The 21,921-nt window shown below is 48.0% G+C and overlaps 1 protein-coding gene across 18 annotated transcripts in view; it reads right to left on the bottom strand.

Annotated features, from left to right (window-relative positions):
- Positions 1–21,921, bottom strand: part of KDM2B (lysine demethylase 2B) — a 129,760-nt gene that overhangs the window by 17,778 nt on the left and 90,061 nt on the right. For all 18 annotated transcript variants that reach the window (XM_038574980.1, XM_038574986.1, XM_038574981.1 and 15 more), the window contains one exon: positions 1,565–1,789. In XM_038574980.1, the coding sequence (XP_038430908.1) occupies positions 1,565–1,789 (225 nt within the window). The remainder of the gene's footprint in view (positions 1–1,564; positions 1,790–21,921) is intronic.

The following is a 21,921-nucleotide window of genomic DNA, read 5'->3' as shown; positions in this document are numbered from 1 at the left end:
AAAAAAAAAAAAGATTTTATTTATTTGAGAAAGACTGGAGCAAGGTGAAGGGCAGATGGAGAAACAGGCCACCTGCTGAGCCTGCCCCCAATGCACGGTTCCATCCCAAGACCCTGAGATCATGACCTGAGCTGAAAACAGACGCTTAACCCACTGAGCCACCCAGGTGCCCCTTATCAGTCTTCAAAAGAAGGAAATCCTGGCTGGGTCAGTTGGTAGAGTATGCAACTCCTTATCTTGGGATCATGAATTTAAGCCCCACGTTGGGCACAGAGTTTACTAATTAAAAAAAAAAAAAAAAAAAAAAAAAAAGGAAATCCTGATCCCTGCTACAATACAGATGAACCTTGAGAAGGTTATGCTCAGTGAAATAAGCCAGTCGCAGGAGAAACACCACTTCTATGAGGTATCTAAAGCAGCCACCTCAGAAAGTAGAAAGGTGGTTGCCAGGGGCTGAGGGAGAGAAAATGGGGTTGTTCGATGGAGATAGGGTTTCCATTTGGCAAGATGAAAAGGCTCCAGAGATCAGCTTGCACAACAATGGGGGTATATGTAATATGACTGCACTCTGCACTGGACATTTGAAAATGGTTAAAATTCTGTTGTGTTTTTGACCATAATAAAAAAATCAAAAACCAAAAACCACTAAACTAAAACAAAAACTCACATAGTACGTGCAGAGGAAGAAGGGGAAAGTGACCCTGGGCTCAGAGGAGGAAAAGCACCCAAAGAGAAGGATGTGCCCCATGCCAGGCTGAGCCTTCGGAGGAGCTCACCCAGGAATCCTGTCCCTCCTGCCCAGCCTGCTTTCCCACAGGAGCAGAGATCACTGTTCCCACAGGGAGGACCTCGGGGCCTGGGAGCAGCACCCTGCGGAAAGGCAATGTGTGTGTTGGACAGACACACGGACTGAACCTGGGGCTGTGCCCAGTTGCCAGAGCCTGTGTGCACTGGCCCTGTCTTGGAGTGGGGCTGGGGCAGTGAGATAGCCAAGGGGCTGGCCGAGCTCTCTAGCAGCCTAGCTCCGAAGCACCATAAATCAATCCTCTTCATCTGGGGCAGCCCCCTCAGGAGGGGCACTGACCTTCCACCAGGACCTCTGACTTTGAAAGCAGGATAGGAAGGAAGGGAGGGCCTAGAACCATCATGAACTGGACCGTAAATGCTGGCAATGGGGTCACAGACAGGACAGGCTGACATCTTTAATGGCAGAGACTTCAAAGTACTCAGTCATCCAGGGAGGGAAGGAGTCTTTAACCCCAACAGCCTATGAAGAAAAAGGAGCCTGGTGCAGTAAGTATGCCCCCACATCCTGCAATGTGAAATCTGAAACAGCACTGGTCACAGTCCCTTTTCTCTCCACAAGAGAGCATCACTTAAAGGATTCTGCATCTGGAACATTCTCTTTAAGGGAGAGACCAGACAGACTAACAAGCAGAAAGACAAGCCAGGGAGGTGGGGTCTGGCTTCAGAGAGGGCCAGGGTGCAACCAGAGGAAGGCAGTGTGGCCACCCCTACTCTGCCCCCAGGGCATCTCTGGAGAGTTCATGCCCACCACACTCACCGCGATGCACTGTCGCATGATGCAGCTCTGCTTCATCCGCCCGGGGCCCCCGAACTTCTTCATGTCCTTGCAGAAGTGGCACTCTCCACACTCGGTCCGCAGGCAGGCCTCGCACTTGCGGCATCGCGTCCGGCGCCGGCGAGCTCCCGCCGTTGTCCGGTTGGCGGCCAACTTCACGGCAGAGGCTGGGCCCAGCTTCCCCTTGGGCCGACCTACCGCCCGGTTCTGCAGGAGAGCACACAGGACGGGTGAGATGGGCCACGGGCCTGGCCAGACCCCCAGTGTGGGGTGTCCAGAGCTGATCTGCTCAGGTCCCAACCCAAGGACCTCAGACGGTGACTTTATTTAAAAACAGGGCTTTTACAGAGGTGATCCAATTAAAGTTATTAGGGTGGGCCCTAATCCAATAGGACTGGTGTCCTCACGAAAGGGGAAATTTGGACACAGGCACAGAGAGAGTAAGTGTGGAGGTACAGGAAGGAGATGGCCATGTGACTGGAGTGTCTTTAAGCCAAGGAAGCTGGTAGCCACCAGAGGCTGGAAGAGACAAGGCATGATCCTCCCCTAGAGTCTTCAGAGAGAGGACAATCCTGTCAGCACCTTGATTTCAGACTTCTGGCCTTCAGAACTGTGAGAGAATAAGTTTCTGTTGTTTTAAGCGCCCCAGTTTTGGGTACTTCATCATGGCAGCCCCAGCAAGTGAACAGAGGACACCCTGCTTCTGAGAGCAAGTCCTGGTTCAAGACCCTTCCACGGCCACCACGTCTCAGCACAGGCCCCTGCCTGCCTCCAGCCAGGTTCTATTTCCCTGGAGAGGCCATACACAGCCACATGGAAGACTCTGTCCCCTCTGCCAGGAACACAAACTCCTTTCCTACTCCAGTTGGGTAAGACCTATTCAATTTGCAGGCCCCAGTCTTCTGACAGCCCTCCCTGGCCTGTGTTCGGCAGGGCACCTCCCACGGGCAGTATTTCTCAGGAGCCTTCACTTTGAGACAGAGAGCTCAGGAAGGCAGGTATCAAGACTATCTTGTCACCGCTATCCTCTAACAGGATGACCTGGCACATAGGATGTGCTCAATAAACCAAACAAACCCTGGCAGAATGAGACATTCACCCTAAGGAGCCTTGACTTCTGAGTTCTCTACATGGGCTCCAAATGCTTCACTCCCTGTGACTCTGAAGAAAGCAGAGAAAAGGACGATGAACGCAAGGGCAGTGCAAAACACAAAACCAAACCAGCCAGCCCACAGGTCCTGCTCTCTGGGCCAGCAGCCTCAGAGCCCCTTGCAAACCAGGATCTGTGGGGGAGCTCCCAGGCCAGTTGCTGGAGGACACTGTCTGCTGAGGTCTCCAGTGTACAGGGACCGGCAGTGGGAGGGACCAGGGTGGTAGTGTGCTGCCTGAAGCATCTTTCCAAGTAACAGGAGTTTGCTGAAAAATGGTTCATTGATGAGGGAGACACACTCCTTACCCCAAAACTATCTGATCAAATTGGCATCTAATGCTTATAGACCCTTTGCAGCCAATTAATCTCAAGTCCAGTCCCAGCCTTTTACTTGCTTCCCACACTTGGATCCCTAACAAAATCCCCTCCTCTTCTCAGCTCGAGGGTCCAGAAATGTGGTGACTATGTATCACAACAGTGCAAAGGGTCCTCCCTCCAGAGACCCCTCCCCCCAACATCACAGGGGTTATCGAGATCACAGAACCACACCAGGAAGAAACACAGCCCACCTGTGAATAAAGCCTCGCCATTAACCATTTTTTCTGCAGTGCAGTGGTCCCTGCAGAGAGCTGAAAATCTCACACTCCATACCACCACCCCCCTTTGGTATTGACACCTAGGTGGATCCTTCCCTCAATTTATCTTCCTAGCAGCCTGCCAACACTCAAAGGAACTGCAAAGCATCTGAAGTGCTCACCTCAGGAAGCACTGCTACCCTGGACCTTTATCCCATTCAACTAGCTCTGAATTCCAGAGGAAAGGGAGACAGGAGACCTGGCTCCAGTGGCCTGTCAGTCCTCAAGACCCTACCCCGATCCCACTTCTCCCACAGAGCCACTCCACACTCAGGCCCATCCTCAGCTGTAGGGTGGCCTGGCCAGTGGCCGTGTTCCCAAGGAGGCCCATAGGTTGGTCTGTACACCACCAGCTGCGTCGGCAAAGGGACAGCTCCCACGCAAGCCACTCTCTTCCAGCAGTGAAGGTCTCACAGCCCCCTCCCACCAGTCCTTATGCTGCCCCCCAGTGAGATCTGGGGCACCTCTTGTCACACATAGGAGGAGCTTAGCAGTCCTTAACATCGGAAGTGGGATAAATTACATGCATCCATTCATGTCAGATACTGCTGCCAGATGAGTAGCTTAAAAAAAAAGTAGTTTTCAGAGCTTTTGGAGTTGAGAATGGTATGTAGGGGCCACGGGCCTGAACACTAAGCAGCTGACCGAAGTGCAGCAAATGTGCCAGGTGGAAGCAGCCGATGAGGAGGCTGACAACGACGGTGGATATTTACTGACTGCCTACAACTGTGATCATTCTATATATGATAGGACCTTATTTTCCCAACAATAACCCTGTGAGAGCCATCATTTCTCAGATGAAGAGACTGGACGTTAAGTGACTTGCCCTAGATAACAGAGCCAGCAGAGGATGAGCATACACCCAAAAAGTGCCTTGAACACCATAACCCAGAGCAGATGAGCAAGCGCAGCAGGGTGGGAGTCCACGGGACGGGAGCACACACCCCTGGAGTGCGTCCACGGTTCGTGCCCATAGCAGGACAGGTGCCGGAAAAAGGCACAGAGAAGCACATTCACTTTCAGCGAAATGGAAACCAAGAAGGCTTTTCCCTCTTTTCACAGCTCACGAATCCAATTTTACCCCTGTAGAGAGAGAGCACAGGTCCTAGAAGCAACTCACTCCTCCAATCCCTCAAACTGGCAACGACCTGGAGGATTCTAAGCCTCAAGTCTGGTACAGAGAGGGCAGTGCAGTCCAGCCTCCAAGGACAAGCCACAGATGAGGGGCTCAAACTCTGACCCGCACCCCCACTCCCAGAGCAGGAGAGTCTAAGGACTAGCTGCTTTGGTGAAGGACAGCAAAAAATTCCTAGAGTCCAAACACAACTCTCCTCCCACTCAGGAACGTCAGGTATAAATAGCCACTGGGTACCTCTGTTGTTACTGGCCACGAGGACACTGTCTCTCTGAAGTAAAACACTGGGGCGATCCAGGCAATGTCACAGAGCACATGTGCAACTATGAAACAAGCCTACCTTCCAGTGCTTTCTAAAGCATATTCCCACCCAGAGAAGCACTTTTCCCTCCTGGATCCCAATGGCAGCTTAGACATCCTGGAATATGACAGAGCAAATGACAGACAACATCCTGGAAGAGGTGTGAGAAAGCCCTGTTTCTGAAGACCTTGATTCAGGCCCTCTCTAGCTGGCTGCCAAGTCAAGCTAGAGAAGCCGCTGCTGCCTGCAGCCTCATGGCCAGCTTTTGTGGGAAGTGGGCGCCAGCAGGCTTGTCAGAAGTCAACTGAGCAACACTGGAAATGCAGGATCCTAAGACAGATCACCCAGAAAAATCAACAGGTGAGAAAGACACTGGAGGGTCTCTATTAAGGTAAACAAGCCAAAGCCCTATCATTCTGGCATGAAGCTTCTGTCCTAATCTCTTCTGCATGATATCTAAAGGTTCAAAACCCAATTCTTTTTTTTTTTTTTTTTTTTGGCACAGCGGTTTAGCGCCTGCCTTTGGCCCGGGGCGTGATCCTGGAGACCTGGGATCGAATTCCACGTCGGGCTCCCGGTGCATGGAGCCTGCTTTTCCCTCTGCCTGTGTCTCTGCCTCTCTCTCTGTGTGTGTCTCTCATGAATAAATAAATAAAAAATCTTTATTTTTTTTTAATTTTTATTTATTTATGATAGTCACACAGAGAGAGAGAGAGAGGCAGAGACATAGGCAGAGGGAGAAGCAGGCTCCATGCAGGGAGCCCGACGCAGAACTCGATCCTGGGTGTCCAGGATCACGCCCCGAGCTGAAGGCAGGCCCCAAACTGCTGAGCCACCCAGGGATCCCCTCAAAACCCAATTCTAAATTCCACTCTATCCTATCTTCACCTCTATTTGTTCAAGTAACCCAGAATGAGTCTTTGTTAATTTCAGCACGAACTATTCTTCTCAGCAAAAGGGAATGATGACATCCACTGACTTTCACTTACAAACCAGCCTTTTCAATCCCAAGGCTACTTGTTGATTAGATCAGCCCAGCTCCACCTGTTCAGGAAATCTACAGTCCACATGCGCTCCCCCCCACCCCGAAACCATAGTATTCCAGTATCTCTTCTCCACCAGCTACTCCTAAGCATCTTCCTTTAAGAGAACACTATGACTGCAGTTCTTTCATTCATTCCACAAATATTTATGGAGTGCTTCCTATACATCAGATACTCTTCTCCTGAATATTCATGGCCAGAACCTCTTTGATCCTTCATCTCTAAAACACTAGGATTAAAATTACTTGCAGTAACCTAAATCAATGAAAAGACATCCCATGTTCATGGACTGAAAAAAAAAAATATTGTCAGGATGGCAATACTCCCCAAACTGACCGATAAATTCAATGCAATCTCTATCAAAGTCCCAGCTGGTTTTCTGTAGAAATCAACAAGCCAATCCTGATATTCATGTGGAAATGACAGAGACCTGGAAAAGGCCACAAAGATCTTGAAAATGAAGAACAAGTTGGAGGCTTAGTACTTTCTGATCTCAAAGCTTACAACAAAGCTACAATAAACAAGACCATGTGGTACTGGCATAAGGACATACTGATCAATGGAACTGAGAGTCCAGAAATACACCCTTATAATATTTATGGCCAAACAATTTTCAATGACCAAGTGATTTTCAACAAGTGTGTTAAGACAACTTAGTAGTGGGAAAGAATAGTCTTTCCAACAAATGGTGCAGGGACATGCAAAAAGAATGAAGTTAAAAAAAAAAAAAAAGAATTTCGTTGAACCCTTACCTCACACTGTATGCAAAAATTATCTCAAACGTGGATCAAAGACCTAAGTGTAAGAGCTAAAATTCTACCCTCTTAGAACATAAGGGTAAACCTTCATAACCTTGAATTAGGCAATGATTTCTTGAACATGACACCAAAAGCACAGGCAACAAAACAGATAAACTAGACTTCAAAACTAAAAACTTCTGTTTTTAGCTTAAAATGGGCACAATCAGGTGAAAAACCCAGAGAATGGGAGAACATATTGCAAATAATATATCTGGTAAGGGACTAGTACTTAGAATATATAAAGAACTCTAAGAACTAAACAAGGAAAAGACAAATATTCCAATTTGAAAATGGACAAAGGATTTAAAAAGGAATTTCTTCAAAAACATATATACAGGGGCACCTGAGTGGCTTAGTTGGTCAAGCCTCCAACTCTTGATTTCAGCTCAGGTCTCCATCTGAGGGTTGTGAGACTGAGCCTCATGGCAGGCTCTATGCTAGGTATGGAGGCTGCTTAAGATTCTCTTTCTTCCTCTCCCTCTGCCCCCCCCCCTTCCAAAACAAAACAAAACAAAACCACAAAACCCCATGTATACAAATGGGGAATAAGCACATGAAAAGATACTCAACTTCAATAGCCAACAGAGCATGTAATCTGCACTGGAGACTCATTCATTAATGAGTCACACATTCACCCACCTGCCTACCCAAGTGTTTTCTGGCTGAGAACTATGTGTCAGATTCAATGCTAGGTGCTGGGACTACAGAGACGAGTAAGATGTGTTCCATACTCTCAAAGGCATTACAATCCAGGGGGAGAATGACAGACAACCATGTAAATGAAATGCAAGGTGATAGTGATGATGATAATGATATTAAAAGTAACACTTATTGACTCTTTTCAATATTTGTATCAGTAATCTCTAAAACAAATTCTCTCCATTCAGAAGTGAGGAAACAGCAGAGCAGAGTCAAGTCATCTGCCTAATGTCATATGGCCAGGGAACAAGAAGCCATGATACAAGCCTGGGCAGGGGCTCTAAAGCCTGAATCCTGGCGTGCGACCCAGAAGAAATGCCTCATCTCACTGGGAGGTGAGGTTGGGAAGAGGGTCACAGACACAGGAGGTGGTGACTAAGGGTCTTAAGGGAGAATAGGCCTATGCAGGCCAGGAATAGGGGTGGGGTAGGGAGGAGATATTCTAGTCAGAAGGAAGAGTAATAAGATAGAGATGTGAAACTACGTAACACATGCAGTAGCCTGATATGGCTACTGGAAGAGAGTCTTTGAGATGGCAGGAGCCTAATCCTCCAGGGCCTCATAGGGCACAGAAGTGGTGTCCCCTGTAAAGGGGAGGTAAAGGACTTTACATTCAGGAGCAACATGATCACATTCTGGCAAGTGTGTAAAAATTTTGGGGGGTAATAAGCAAGATGAAAGGCAGGGAGAGGAGATGAGTATACTACAGTAGCCCAGGTTGAAGATGATGAAGGCACACACACATGGGTTGACAAGGAGGGGATGATTCAGGAGATGTTTCAGAAGCAGACCCAAGAGGCTCCCTGAACATGGGGTACACAGGCGGGAAGTCCTGAAAAGCTCTGAGGTTTCTGGTTTCAGCAACAGAAGAACAAGGGGCTTAGGAGAGGGAGGAGAGAGAGATCAAAGACTCCATCGTGGACACACAAAATCTGAGGGGCCAATGGGACATTCAAGGAAGGTGGCCAGGAGGGAACACGGCCGGCCACAATCAGGAGTCAGCATCACATACCATCAAATTAGTGAAGTCCATGAGGTTGTCCAGGCAGAAAAGGCAGAGTGAAAAGGGGGTCCTAGACACTACTACATTCAAGACTACAAATATTCAAAGGCTAGTGTGAAAGACCAACCTGTGGAGGAACGGCCAGAAAGGCAGGCAGAGCAGCAGGAGGTTGTGTCATTTCCCTGAACCAGGGAAGAGTTTCAAGAACGGACGACTGTCAAGATGAGTGAGAAAAACAGTGAAACATGGCTGCAGTTCCCAAGAAGCTACTCCCAACAGCAGCACACTGATACTTAGCCCCACAAGGGGTAGCCATCACCCCCCAAACAGTATGGAATTATTTTGTCATGCTAATGTTATATTCTACTGCATAACACAGATTTATCTCAACATTCATCTACTCCCAAATCTTTAGGCATAATGGACACTCCAGGAAAAGCTGGACTTTAACAGCAATGTGGGGTCCCTTAATACACACCTGTAGACTCCAGTGATGGCTTTGATTTGTTCATATACTAAGGGTAAGGAGCAAGAGAATAAAAACACAAGAGCTACCAGAAACCCAGGGTTTGGGATGACCTTTGGAGAACTTGAGGAAAGCTAAGGACCTTTTCCCAGAAAAATGCACACAGTCACAAACCTTTACATAAAATTTCAGGAAGGTTTATGGTTCTCAGTCTTAAATTTCAATAAGCTATAATGAGTAACACATTAGTTATGGGTACATAAACTTTTTTTTTTTAAGATTTTATTTGAGAAAAAGAGAGAGCATATACACAAGTGGGATGGAGGGACAAAGGAAAAGGGAGAAGCAGACTCCGCCCCATCCCCTGCCCCATGATGGGGACTTGATCCCAGGACCCTGAGATCAAGACCTGGGCTGAAGGCAGACACCCAAACGACTAAGCCACCCAGGCGCCCCAGCTGCATAAACTCCTGAGATACTTTCCTCTTCATTGTTTTCTAATTGTTTTTATTTTTTTTAAACAGACAATAATCACTTTTATTTCATTATTATATTTTAAGTAGGCTCCACAGCTGGCATGAAGCCCAAGGCAGGGCCTGAACTCATGACCCTGAGATCAAGACCTGAGTTGATATCAAGAGTCAGATGCTAAACCCACTGAGCCCCCCCAGATGCCTCAACAATCACTTTTGTTGGGAGAAAAAAAAAAAAAAAAGGAACAAAGCTATTTTCATTTCAAGGTTTAAAAAACAATGAAAAACAAAATGCAACAAGAATTCTCATGAACAGCCCTTCTTTAAGGGGTATCTCCTCAAACTGAAAACAGCTAAACAATTTTCTGACACATCCTGCACTGGAGAAGCAAATGGAAGTCCACAGGAGACAGCCTACCCAGGAGTGAGCACTGGCAAAGAGCATGCAAGGGGTCTCCTCCCCGCTGCTGCTGCCGCCGCCGCTGCTGCTGCTGCTGCCGCCGCCGCTGCTGCTGCTGCTGCCGCTGCTGCTGCCACCGCCGCCGCCACCACCACCCACTGGCTCCCATCCCACACTGGGAGCAGAGAAAACCTAGGCTGCAGTGGGAAGGAGGGGGCAGACAGGCCTAAGGAAGTGCTTCCCAGGTAAGGACAAGAGACACCGGCCTCAAGTGGGGACAAGAGACATGCACAGAATTTTAGAGTAGAACAGGTAAAATTCTGATGAGGGGTGGTGGTAAGGGGCTAGGTGCAGTTGCTGGGGGTAACTGGGCAATTAGTTACTTTCCAATAGGGCCTCCACTGGTCACTTAACAGCAGATGGTAAGCACACCTGCATACTCATACTCCAAGACTGGCACCCCTCCATGAAGGATACTTCACGGAAGAGTGGGGTCTAGAGCCCAGAGACTCACTCTCCCGTGGACATCACAAGTGCTTCTGAGATCCTTAGAGGAAGCCACTGTTATCAGGCCCGAGAAATCCTGAGGCTGGGGAAACTAGTGAGGAAGGGAAGGAGGAGGCAAGGGGCCCTGAGCCATAGCCTGGAGCTTCCGCAAATGCAGGGTCCTTTGCTAACAACCACCGTCTCTATTGGGAATATGGGAAAAACCTGCTGCCCGTTGACCTGCCTTAGGAGTCATCTCAATACACCTGAGTGGAACTCATCATCTTAAGGTGAACCTCAAGAACTTGACTGACAGCTCCAGAAGTGCCACACAGTGCTGACTGCTGAGTGGAGGAGGAATGTAATGTGGCTACAGGGAGTACAGGTCTTCTCCTGATGGAACTCTCTCACAGGAGTGGCAGACCTGAAAACGTGTTTTTTAGCCCAGAGACACATGAAGTCTTGTCTCATACTCTGTCAAAGATTGTATCTACCCTAAGCCACAGGGTGTGGCCAACTTAAAACAAAACAAAACAAAACAAAACAAAGCAGGTAACAGGAACCTCAATCCTGAAACACCAAAGAAGAGTCAATGTTGAGTACAAGTGTCTTCTTATGAATGAGCAGATGCAGGAAGGGTAAACTGCTGGCAGGGATTAATTAGGTAGAATCAAACTGAACTGAAAAAGTTTCAAGCCAAGATTTGGTGTGAACCAAGAAGCAGGAACTGAGAACCATTCACACACTGTGCTACTGACTTGATAAAAGTTCCAAGACAAAACCTCTTGAGTTGACTCTGGGTTAATCCCATCTAGGAGACCAGCGAGGTTCAGGAACACCATAAGGGGCATGCACCTGAAAGACATCCAGCAAAACTCGGAAAACAACAAAATGGAACTAAACAGTAAAATTTAACTTGGTCTGTTAGATTAAAACAGTTAATGACATGTGCCATACAATTTAAGTGCAGCACATACAGCGCTTCTTCAATCACCCCTAATGGAGGAGAAAAACGTTCCTACATCTCGGCCTGAACATTCCAAAACATCTTTATTCCACCGAGGAAATGCACCCAGGATTATAAATAAGCACCTTATTCGCCTGGTCCCGTGCCCACATGATAACTCAACCCACCCGACGCTTAATTCCTCGGACAAGTCTGCCTAGCCTGCGTCCTGCTGCGAATACTGTGCAGATTATACTCGGTCAATCCCCAACTTTCTTCCCCCGCTGCCAAACACGGATCTTCGCGGAGTAAATTCACGCCGTAAACACACCCCGGCTTTGTTTTATACACAGATTTCTGCCCCCGGGTCCCAGGAGAGGTTGCTTTCTCTTCTGAATCCAACTGAGGCCACGCACTGCCATCTGGGGTCACGGCTTCCTCCCGCCCCGCCGCGGCGGAGCGCACTCGCCGGTTCCGGATTCCCCGCGCCGGCCCGCGGCTCGCAGCCCTTCCTGTCTCCGTCTGCCCACGGCGGGCGGCGGGCGGCGGGCGCGCGGCGCCCAGACAAAAGCTCGGGCCGTCGGGCCCACGGGCCCCGGGCCGCGGCGTCCTCCAGCCCAGAGGCCGAGGGTCCCGGTGCAACTTTGCAAAGAGAAAGGAGGGAGGCGCCGGCGGCCGCAGGTCCGGGTGCGCCCGGGGGGCCGGCACGCGCGTGGGCCGCGGAGGGCGCGAGGGGACGGCGAGGCGCGCCCTGGACGCCCGCGCCCGCGCCCGCAACTTGCTCTCGGGCCACGGCCCGCGCCCCGCAGGGCCCGCCCGACGGCGAGGCCCACATTGTCCCCGCCGCACGGCCGGCCGCCCTCGCGCCCCGCCGCTCGCACACGCCCCCTGCCCGGGCCGGCCGCCGGCCTGCCGCGCTCCTCCGCGCCCCGCTCGGCCCGGCCCTGGCGGCCCCGCCGGCGGCGGCTGCAAAACTTTCTCCTCATCGCGGCGGCGGCGGCGGCGGCGGCGTCGCGGCCGCCCCGGGCGCGTCGGTCGGTCGGCCGGGAGGTCGGCGGGCGGGCGGGCGGGCGGGCGGGCGGATCCCTCCCTCAGCCCCACCCCGGGCCGCCGACCTGGTCCGGCTCCGATTCATAGTCGTCGTCCTCGGCGCTCACGGACATGGCCATGGCTCATGGTGGGCCCAGGCTCGCGCGCGCTGACATGGCTGGAGCGGCGCCGCCGCCGCCGCCGCCGCCGCCCGGAGCAGGCTCGGCTCGCCCTGGCTCGGGCTCGGGCTCGGGCTCGGGCTCGGGCTCGGGCTCGGGCTCGGGCTCGGCTCGGGCGCCTGCTGCCGCGAGGAGGGAGCCGCGCCGCGCGCCTCGCACGCCCGCGCGGGAGGGGGCGGGGAGGGGCCGACGAGGGGAGGGCCGGGGCGCTCATGCATATGCATGAAGCGAGCCAGGAAGGGGCTGGCCCCCCGGGCCGGCGGGCCAATGGCGCGGCCGCGGCGCAGGGGCCGCACACAAAGGGAGCCCGGCCTGCGGTGACATGGGGGCGGGCCCGCCGAGGGCGGCCCCTCGCGGCCGGCGCGCGGGGACTGGGACTGCGTGGGGGCGTGCCCCACGGCCCGCCGGCCCGCGCGCCCGGGATGCACATGGGTGGCTGCACGCCGCCGCCGCTCGAACAGGAAATGCACGCCCGACCTGGGGTGGGGTCTTTTGTGTGGTCCTGCGGGGCGTCTCGCGGGAGCCCCGGGGCGCACAGGCCACGGGCGGGGCGGGGGGGGGGGCTCTGCACGCGACGCCAGGCAAGAGTGCCTGTGCACCCGGCGGCGGGCACACGAGCTCCCGGGTTTGCACATGCTCTGGGTCCGGGACCTGATGCCCGCGAACCCGGGGGGCGGGCCAGTTCCCCGGAAGCGGGCAGTTACCTTGGGCCGGTCCCCTGATGCTGCCCTCTCTGCCCTCAGGTTTGCCTTAACAGATGGAGAAGGAGTCAGCATGAAATGTGCAGTAGTGCTGACGGGAGTTCCCATAGAGCTGCTTGCTGATTTGGAGGTCACGAGAGAGAACGCCCTGAATGCACTCTGCCCCCCGAGGTGGGCGCCCCACCCTCTTGGACACGAACCCTCCTTCTGGTGGTCTCCTGGAAGCGATGTGCCCTGGAGGTGATCTCAGAGGGGGCAGAGAGCTACAGGCCTGAACCTAGTTCTCTTAGGAGATTGGCAGAGACCCGACACTGGCCCAGAAGGTGTGGGCTCCTGAATTCTTAAACTGTAAAGGCTCCTCTTAATGCTTAATCCAAAAGCAGCCCACTCTTGCATAAAATTGTTACTGGAAATCTGGGTTGAGATTCATTAACAACGGCAACAAAAAAAGTCTATGCGGTACTTATGCCCACAGCCCTTATTCTGAAGGAGGAGTTCTGACCATTAGCTGGACTGATCGATGCTCTTATAAGCATCAAAACCACAACCAAAACAAGGAGCAGAATGACTTATTGAGCAGCTGGCACTCTTCTTACCAACTAACTAGGAATGTCCAATATGACACTAAACACGCATACCCGTACACCTGCTCAATCTCATCTGTAAAATGGGAAAGTTTACCCAATGGAAAGATGAGCAACGTTCTGCAAGGAGATCAAAAGCTTTCCCATGAAAAATCTCATTAGCTGTGAAACCCAGTGATCAACTCTGCAGTGTTGTCCAACTGTTATTCATGCCCAGGCCACTGACCACAAAATCCACTGTGAGAACACAAGGGACCCACAGGCAAGACATCACTTGTGCTTTCAAGGAAGGCAGAATGTGTGTGGCAGAGACCTTGTAAATAAAGTTCAGGTGGTTTCTAGCAAGGGGTCGGCAGGAGTGAGTAAACAGGGATGTCAACTTTACTGAGTAGATTTTGAAGGCTGTATGAAAATTTATACACCCACTGACAGTATGGGAAGAAATCCCAGCAGACTTGATCTTTACTAAAACATATCTATTCTGAGTTTCCTCCTCCCTTCTTATAGTTTTCACAATCCACTCAAGGTTAACAAAAACAAAAAGCAAAAGAATATCCCTCTCCTCCACCTCACTACATCCCCAAAGATCTCAGCTTTTAAAAAGCTATCCTGATGGACTTAAGTCTATATCTATCTGATGACCTCTTAGGGGCCATTCTACCCTGTAGGAAGTCCCTTAAAATAAGGGGGAGGGGCTGATAAAATGCTAATCATGCTTTCACTTCATTGTCATTCACTGTGGTCAGAACTGCAAAGGTACAAAGACACCCAAATACCATAATGCATCAGGAGAGAGGGTAAGGAAGCGGGACTTTTTCTTGAAAATCTCTCCCATTGCTTATCAGGAGTGCTAGATTACTTAAGACTTGTCTTTGGGCCGATTTCTTTTGAACTCTCAAAAGCTCTTTTCTGTATTTAAGGAAGTAAAAAAACTCGGTTCTCATTAATCATGGCGCAAAGAAGAGAAAGGAAAAATGTTGATAAACAAGCTATGTAGCTAACACAAAACTTCCTTCCACCACATCATTTCTGAATGAGAAGGGGCCTCAACCAGACCCCTTCACTTCACGAGTGAGGAAACAGAGATCCAAAGGAAATTAGGAAGTAGCTCTCAAGCCCAGGGTCCCTTATATAATAATACCACCCAGAGACACCATCCTTCCCCCCACTGCCACCTTCCAGGGGTCCAGGCAATAATAGCAGCTAATATTTGCTAAGCATGGTTGAAGGGCGAGAGCCAGTGCCAAGTGTTCTGTAGACATTATCTCTTTTATCCATTTAAACAGTCCCATCAGGCATGTACCATTGTTCACCCATTTTATAGAAGAGGAAACTGAGGTATATTGCTGCTAGGAAATGAAAGGACCTGGATCTGAACCTGCAGGCAGCTGGAGCCTGGAGCCTAGGCTGCTAATCACACCACTCCAATGCCTCATGCCAGAGACAAAAGAAGAGGGTGATGCCAAATAAGACCGATATAAGAATCCAAGTGAAAAACTCAGACTTATGTAGAATTAAATTAATGTCTCTAATTAAATTTTGCAAATTCTGTATTCTCCGTTCAAATTCAATTTTGAAGGCAGATAGGTATGATTTTGGTAACCTTTGGTAGTCAAACTGCTATCTGATCATCTGTCAGGGGCCAACTGTGCAAGTAGGAAACCAGGATTAAGACATGATAATGCAATCGGTCCTCTCCAAACATTAAGAAGGCTCCTGCCAGCCACTATCCTAACACCTCTTAAAAATTCCTCTTCTGACACTTGCAAAGAACTTCTTACTCCTCTACTTCCCTTGATCAAGTTTCCTTTAGCTAAATGGCACACACAATTATCCAACCTTTGTTTTGTGTTAATAGCATGCTGGACTGTATATAAAATACATTATGCTAGCCCTGGCCCAATAAAATTGCCACCCAAAAATTTAGTTTACACTTGGGCTTTAGGTTTGTCCTTTCTCCCTCTTGACCTCATCTCTGAGTGACCTTAAGAGCTGAACACGCTCCTGGCTCCACTTAGCCAAGGCTTATGTTCTTAGAAAGAACTTCCCAAAGCTGATGCCACCCTGAGCCAGGAGGATCCAGAACTTTGGTGAGAAAATAAAGAAACAGATGGGAGCTCAATCAGCCTCAGTCACAGTGGGCACCCACTTCCCTGTTTTCTCTCTGAGTGTCATTTAATTTTCTGGTCTGCCTATCAGATCATGAGACATCAAGAATGACCTCTGATTTGCTGAGAGATTGTACCCAGAATTAGCCACCTACGGGCATAGCACACTGTCTCCAGTGCCCAGACAGGCAGTGAGCTTAGGTCAAAGGAAGGAAACCATCCTCTCCATCCCCATTTCCGGGGATAAGGGTCCGTCCTGCATGTGGCCCCTTCCCTTGTGCCCATGTCAGAAAGGGCATGGCTAAAGCTTGGGAACGTTATTCCCCCAGAGGATCAGGGCAGGGAAAGAGAATGGAGTCTCTGAATCCAGACCAGTAACTGGCCAGCAATCTCCTAAACCAATGGAACCCATTTGTAAACGTGCCCCTAAGGAGGGAATAGAAATGATGGAACAGGCATGTGAAGAGTAGCTTCCTAGTGCAAGTAATCATTTATACTTTTTAAGCAAGAGAGAATGCATGTTTCAGTTCTTTTACTATATTTTATCATTTGTCTCTCTGTCTCTCAATAGACTTTTCCCCCCTTAGTGGAGAAAGGAGGTCTCTTGGAGAGTAGTTTTTGTAATAAAATGTAAATAAGAGGAATTTTTACATTGTGTCACATAGCAACTTAGGGCTGATTCTAGGGTTGGCTGGATAAAACTACAGTTCAGGGAGTGTCCATGTGACCGACCAAGGGCTACTGTGATTTCTGTTGAGGAAATTACTAATGTTATTAAATTGCTTTCTATTTTCCCCCTGGAGAGTGATTCCACAAGCATTTAAAAACCAGGCATAGGGGCAGCCCGGGTGGCGCAGCGGTTTAGCACCGCCTTCAGCCCAGGTCGTGATCCTGGAGACTTGGGATCGAGTCCCACGTCGGGCTCCCTGCATGGAGCCTGCTTCTCCCTCTGCCTGTGTCTCTGCCTCTCTCTCTTAATCCTCTCTGTGTGTTCTCATGAATAAATAAATAAAATCTTTAAAAAAAATAAAAATAAAAATAAAAACCAGGCATAGGGCAGCCCCGGTGGCACAGCGGTTTAGCGCCGCCTGCAGCCCAGGGTGTGATCCTGGAGACCCAGGATCAAGTCCCACATCGGGCTCCTTGCATGGAACCTGCTTCTCCCTCTGCCTGTGTCTCTGCCTCCCTCTCTCTGTGTGTATCTCATGAATAAATAAATAGATAAATCTTAAAAAAAAAAACAAAACAAAACAGGCATATGGGGTGCCTGGGTGGCTCAGTGGTTGAGCATCTGCCTTTGGCTCAGGTCGTGATCCCAGGGTCCTGGGATCGAGTCCTGCAACAGGCTCTCCACAGGGAGCCTGCTTCTCCCTCTGCCTATGTCTCTGCCTCTCTCTATGTCTCTCATGAATACAAACAAAAACAAAAACCCATGCATATTTGTCATATGGGTCCTTTAAACAGATTGGGCTTTCTGTTAAATATTGTCCCTCTCCTAATAATGTCTCTCTACATTGCCAAAAATCAACCAACAAATATTTACATTCACTGGAAGATTTGTGACCAGGTACAGGATTTTTTTTTTAAAAGATTAACTAATTTAACAGGTGATTGGCATTGATCTGAGAAATGTTTTCCTGCCATCCACCCCATTTCCAGTTCATTCGCTGACCTTAGGAAGTTACTTCCCTTCTCTATTCATTGCCCTACAAAAATCCAGGCTAAGGCTGAGCACTCAATTTGGACAAAATAAATGAGTTTCCTTTACAAACCCCTCTCCCCTGGGGCTTGGGAGGTGGGGGTGGGGTGGGGGTGGAGGAGTGAAGGGGGTGAGAGGGTGGAATAGGAGGGGCTAAAAGTACATAAAATGTGAGCATAATTCTGGCCTACCACCAAGATTTCCGTAACTTAAAAATATTTTTCTTAACAAAACCAACTCTCCCCACTTTGTTTCCTTCCCAACCAGGCACCTGTCCCATTACCTGCCTCACCATCCTCCAGAGAAGCACCTTAGAGAATCAGGATAAAAAGTTCTGTGTTTTCAAAATTTTCAAAGGAAAAGACTAAATCCAAAGATTGCTCAAGACAGGATGATAAAGTAGAGAGACAAGAGACTAAACAGGAGTAAAACTATGTTCATTGTTGATGAACAGCTCTGTTCACAACAACCAAACTGCGGAAACAACCCCCAAATTCCATCCACTGATGAACAGGTGACCAAAATGTGGCATATCCATACAGTGGGATACATTCATATATATTTTTTATCCTGCCACCACTTAAGAGTGATCTTCAGTTTCTATTCCTGAAAGGTAACCTGGTTAGGAAATGTATAAGTCCTAAACCGCGGGGCATGTTGAAACTAACCAAACCAGAGAGTTGAATCACCTCTTAAATGAGCGGCTAACAGGCGTGGTGGTGGTGGTGGTGGTGGTGGTGGTCTGATTGGCTCTTGTGGTAGGTACTAGGTACTCTAATGCCTTTTGTTTAGAGAATACAAATACATAATGGCTGGTGTGGCTGGAAGTAGGGATAGGAGATCTCTCTCTCTCTCTCTCTCTCACACACACACACACACACACACACACACTTTGACTAGAGCCATAGGCCTCTCTTCATTTACCATTCTTGCTTTCCTTGAAAGAATGGCTCATCTCCACCAGGCCAATTTGCCTCGAAAAGCCCCCCGGATCTATGAAAATCCATGTGTATCATGACACTCAACATAGAAAAAGCCTGACAAGCTTATCTGTCACCATTTGAAGTGGCCATTAAACCAACTTCTTACTTTGAAAATTGGTATTTAAAAGGAAAAGAATTGAGCACGCATAGTGTCCTTTCAGGAGGAACTGTGTTTAAGGGTAGCCCCAACTGATGAGGGAATGCTCTGCAAAAACAAAAACAAAAACAAAAACAAAAACAAAAACAAAACAAAACAAAACTTAGTGATGTAAGCCAATTATTTCTCAATAATACTGGGGGATGGGAATGCCAGCTAATTCACAAGGGAGGGATGATAAACTTTAAAGTTTTATTTTCATCTCCTGATAGAATTATTGATACGGGAAAGAATGACTAGCTGGTACTGAAACCATCAGTGAATGATGGAGGAAAGCAGCAAAGCAGAGGTCAATGTTTCCCCTTCCAGATTATTCTCTGCAGGAAAGAAGGACAAACCTAACTGAATAATGGGGTATCAGACAACCGTCATCTTAATCCACAACCCATGATATTGAATTTTAACCAAGCCTTTAGATCTAATTTCCAGTGTACAAAAATTACAAAAGATAGGGAGAAAAGCTACATGATACCACAAGGAAGCAATCAGACAAATGCTGATAGTGGGATATTCTGCAAGACACATGGTTCTGTCTTCTCTACAAATCAATGTCCTGAGAAAGGTCTCGATTGAAAGAGAATTAAAAACAGATTTAATGTACGGTTCTGGATGGGAGCCTGGTTTGGATAAAGCATCTGCAAAGGATAATTTGGGAAATCTCAATATGACCAGGCATTAGGTGGTATTAAGAAATTGTAAATTTGGGTACATGTAATCACATGATTTCAGCTGTGTAGAAAAACATTATTCTTTTTCAAAGATGCAATTAAGTATTAAGTATTTAGGGGCAGAATGTCTTGATGCCCATAACTTTCTATAGAATATTTCACCATAAAAATAAAGTGAGCTAAAAAGAAATAACACCCATCACTTCACACCCATTGGACATCTATTATCAAAACCAGAAAGCTACAACTGTCAACTCCACAAGGATGTGGAGACACGGGAACCCTTTGTGTACCCTTGGTAAGAGTATAAATTGATGCAGCTGCTATGGAAAATGGTATGGCAGTTCTGCAAAAATTAAACATACAATTACCATATGACCCAGCAATTCCAGTTCTGGGTGTACATCTAAAAGAACTGAAAGTAAGGACTCAAAAAGATGTTTATACATCCATGTTCATAGCAGCATTATTCACAGTAATCAAAAGTGGAAGCAACACAAGTGTCCATGGGTGGATGAATAAATAAAATACTGTTCAGCGTGAAAGAGGAGGGAGACTCTAATACCTGCTACAATATGGATGAACTTTGAGGACATTATGCTGAGTGAAATAAACCAGTCACAAAAGGGCAAATGCTATCGGATTGCACTAACATGAGGTACCTAGAATTCATAGAAACGGTAAGTAGAAGGGTAGTTGCCAGGGGCAAGGGGAGGAGGAACAGGGACTTTTTGTTTTAAGGGCTTTAGAGTTTTACTTGCAGATGACAAAAGAAGCACTGGCAATGGACAGGGCTGAGGGTTGCATAACAATGTGGATATACTTAATGCCACTGAGCTGTATGCCCAAAAAAGGTTAAAACAGTCAATTTAATGTTATATATGTTTTCCCACAATTAAAAAAAGTATGAGGGCACCTGGGTGGCTCAGTGGTTGAGCATCCCCTTTGTTGTGATCCTGGTGCCCTGGGATGGATTCCTGAATCGGGTTCCCCACGGGGAGCCTGCTTCTCCCTCTGCCTATGTCTCTGCCTCTCTCTGTCTCTCATGAATAGAGGATTTAAATTTTTTTTTAATTTGATAAAAATCAAAGAAAAAGAAATAAAAAACACCCTCTCCCTGAAGAACAGGTCAATCAATATGGAACACTCAAACCAATGATCCACTCCATGGTAGCATCCTGTCCCATAAACACTAACCAAGACAGAAATGAATCTATATGATCTCAACTCCTTCAAAGTGTTTTTGCTAAAAAAAAAAAAAAAAAAAAAAAAAAGTGTTTTTGCTGTTTAGTTATTTACATGCATTGGTAAAGAAGGTCAGTGGTTTAGAGCAAGTTTTACTACAGTGTTCACTTCTTGCCTACCTTCCTCCTGTATAATTACACACAGTTGCCCTCATCCCAACAAATGCACTTGCTCTTGTCACCTTTATAACAAAAAGCAAAGTTAAACAATGCACATATTTAAACTGTATTCACCTACTTGTGCTCTTCCCCCCCCCCTCTAGATCACCCAAATTTGGAGAACGTATTACCTGACAACATCATTTGGTAGCATACACATCCATCCTTCTAACAAAGCCAAATTACAGAGTCGGGGTGGGGAGAGAATAAAAGAGCATGACAATTTATTCTTCATGTCAATGATCAAGTATCCTCCTTTAAAATGGGAAATATATGATGACATTCGACAAAAAGAAAAGTCTGAAGGATAGGCCATTGTTCCCGAAATAAAACCATGATAATGGCAGGCAATCACTTACAGTGCCTGCCTGGCTTTCTAATTACCCCACCGAAGGCAGGAGCCCGCAATATTTCAGTTGCTTTCCAAGAATTTGTCTTTGGCATTATTAACACAGACAGCTGAGCAGGTTATCAGACTAAGAAAGAAATCCTTGGTGCAGACTTTAATTACAGGTTATTTCAGCTGAACGCTGACTTAAAAGTTCCAATAAAGCGAATCTAAAATGACATAGATGTTGGCTGAGAAATTCCAGGTGATTTCTAAGTCCGGTGGGATAAAGAAGGATGCTTAAATCTGAGGGACAAAAGGGTCCAAGAGCACCCAGGAGCCCTGAACATTCCATTTAGCATTCTTTCGACAGTTAGCTGGGACTGGGACATAGCAGTTACATTAAGGAGAGATCCACATTCTCACCAAAGAGACGCAGGTAAAAGAAAGCCAGCCAAGAGCCTGAAATGGATTGAGTCCAATTTTATCTTTTAGAAAAGCTGGGAAAACCTTGTGATTGAGTTCATTCATTCAACAAACATTTCCTGAGCCCTTGCTATCTAGGAGCAATCGTGCATAATAGGATACAAAAATGGGGAAGGAAATATTAATAAGATGAGCTCCAGTTTCAAGAAGCCAGTGGAAGCCACAAAATGCAGAGTAGAATGTAGATGTCCAATGGAAAGAAAGACGGGGAAGTATAGCCGTCAGGATCTTGGCAGGCAATGGATGGCACCCTGGCAGCCTCACACCAGGTCATGGAGGAGAGTTTAACAGAGACTCAATTTACAGAGCGTAAGTAGGGTTAGGGAAACCTACAAGGCTCAGTGTTACACCCTGAGTCTGGTGACAGCCACAAGCCATTACCTCCCTTTGGCTGATGGGCTACAGGATGGGCCAGTTACTGGAAATGCCGAAAGAAAACTGGAGAAGGCCACAAAATAGGAATCGTGGCCTTCAAAA

This window comes from Canis lupus, chromosome 26, assembly GCF_011100685.1.
Source record: "Canis lupus familiaris isolate Mischka breed German Shepherd chromosome 26, alternate assembly UU_Cfam_GSD_1.0, whole genome shotgun sequence".
Classification (NCBI taxonomy): Eukaryota; Metazoa; Chordata; class Mammalia; order Carnivora; family Canidae; genus Canis; species Canis lupus.
This window is presented reverse-complemented; position numbering and strand designations above follow the sequence as displayed.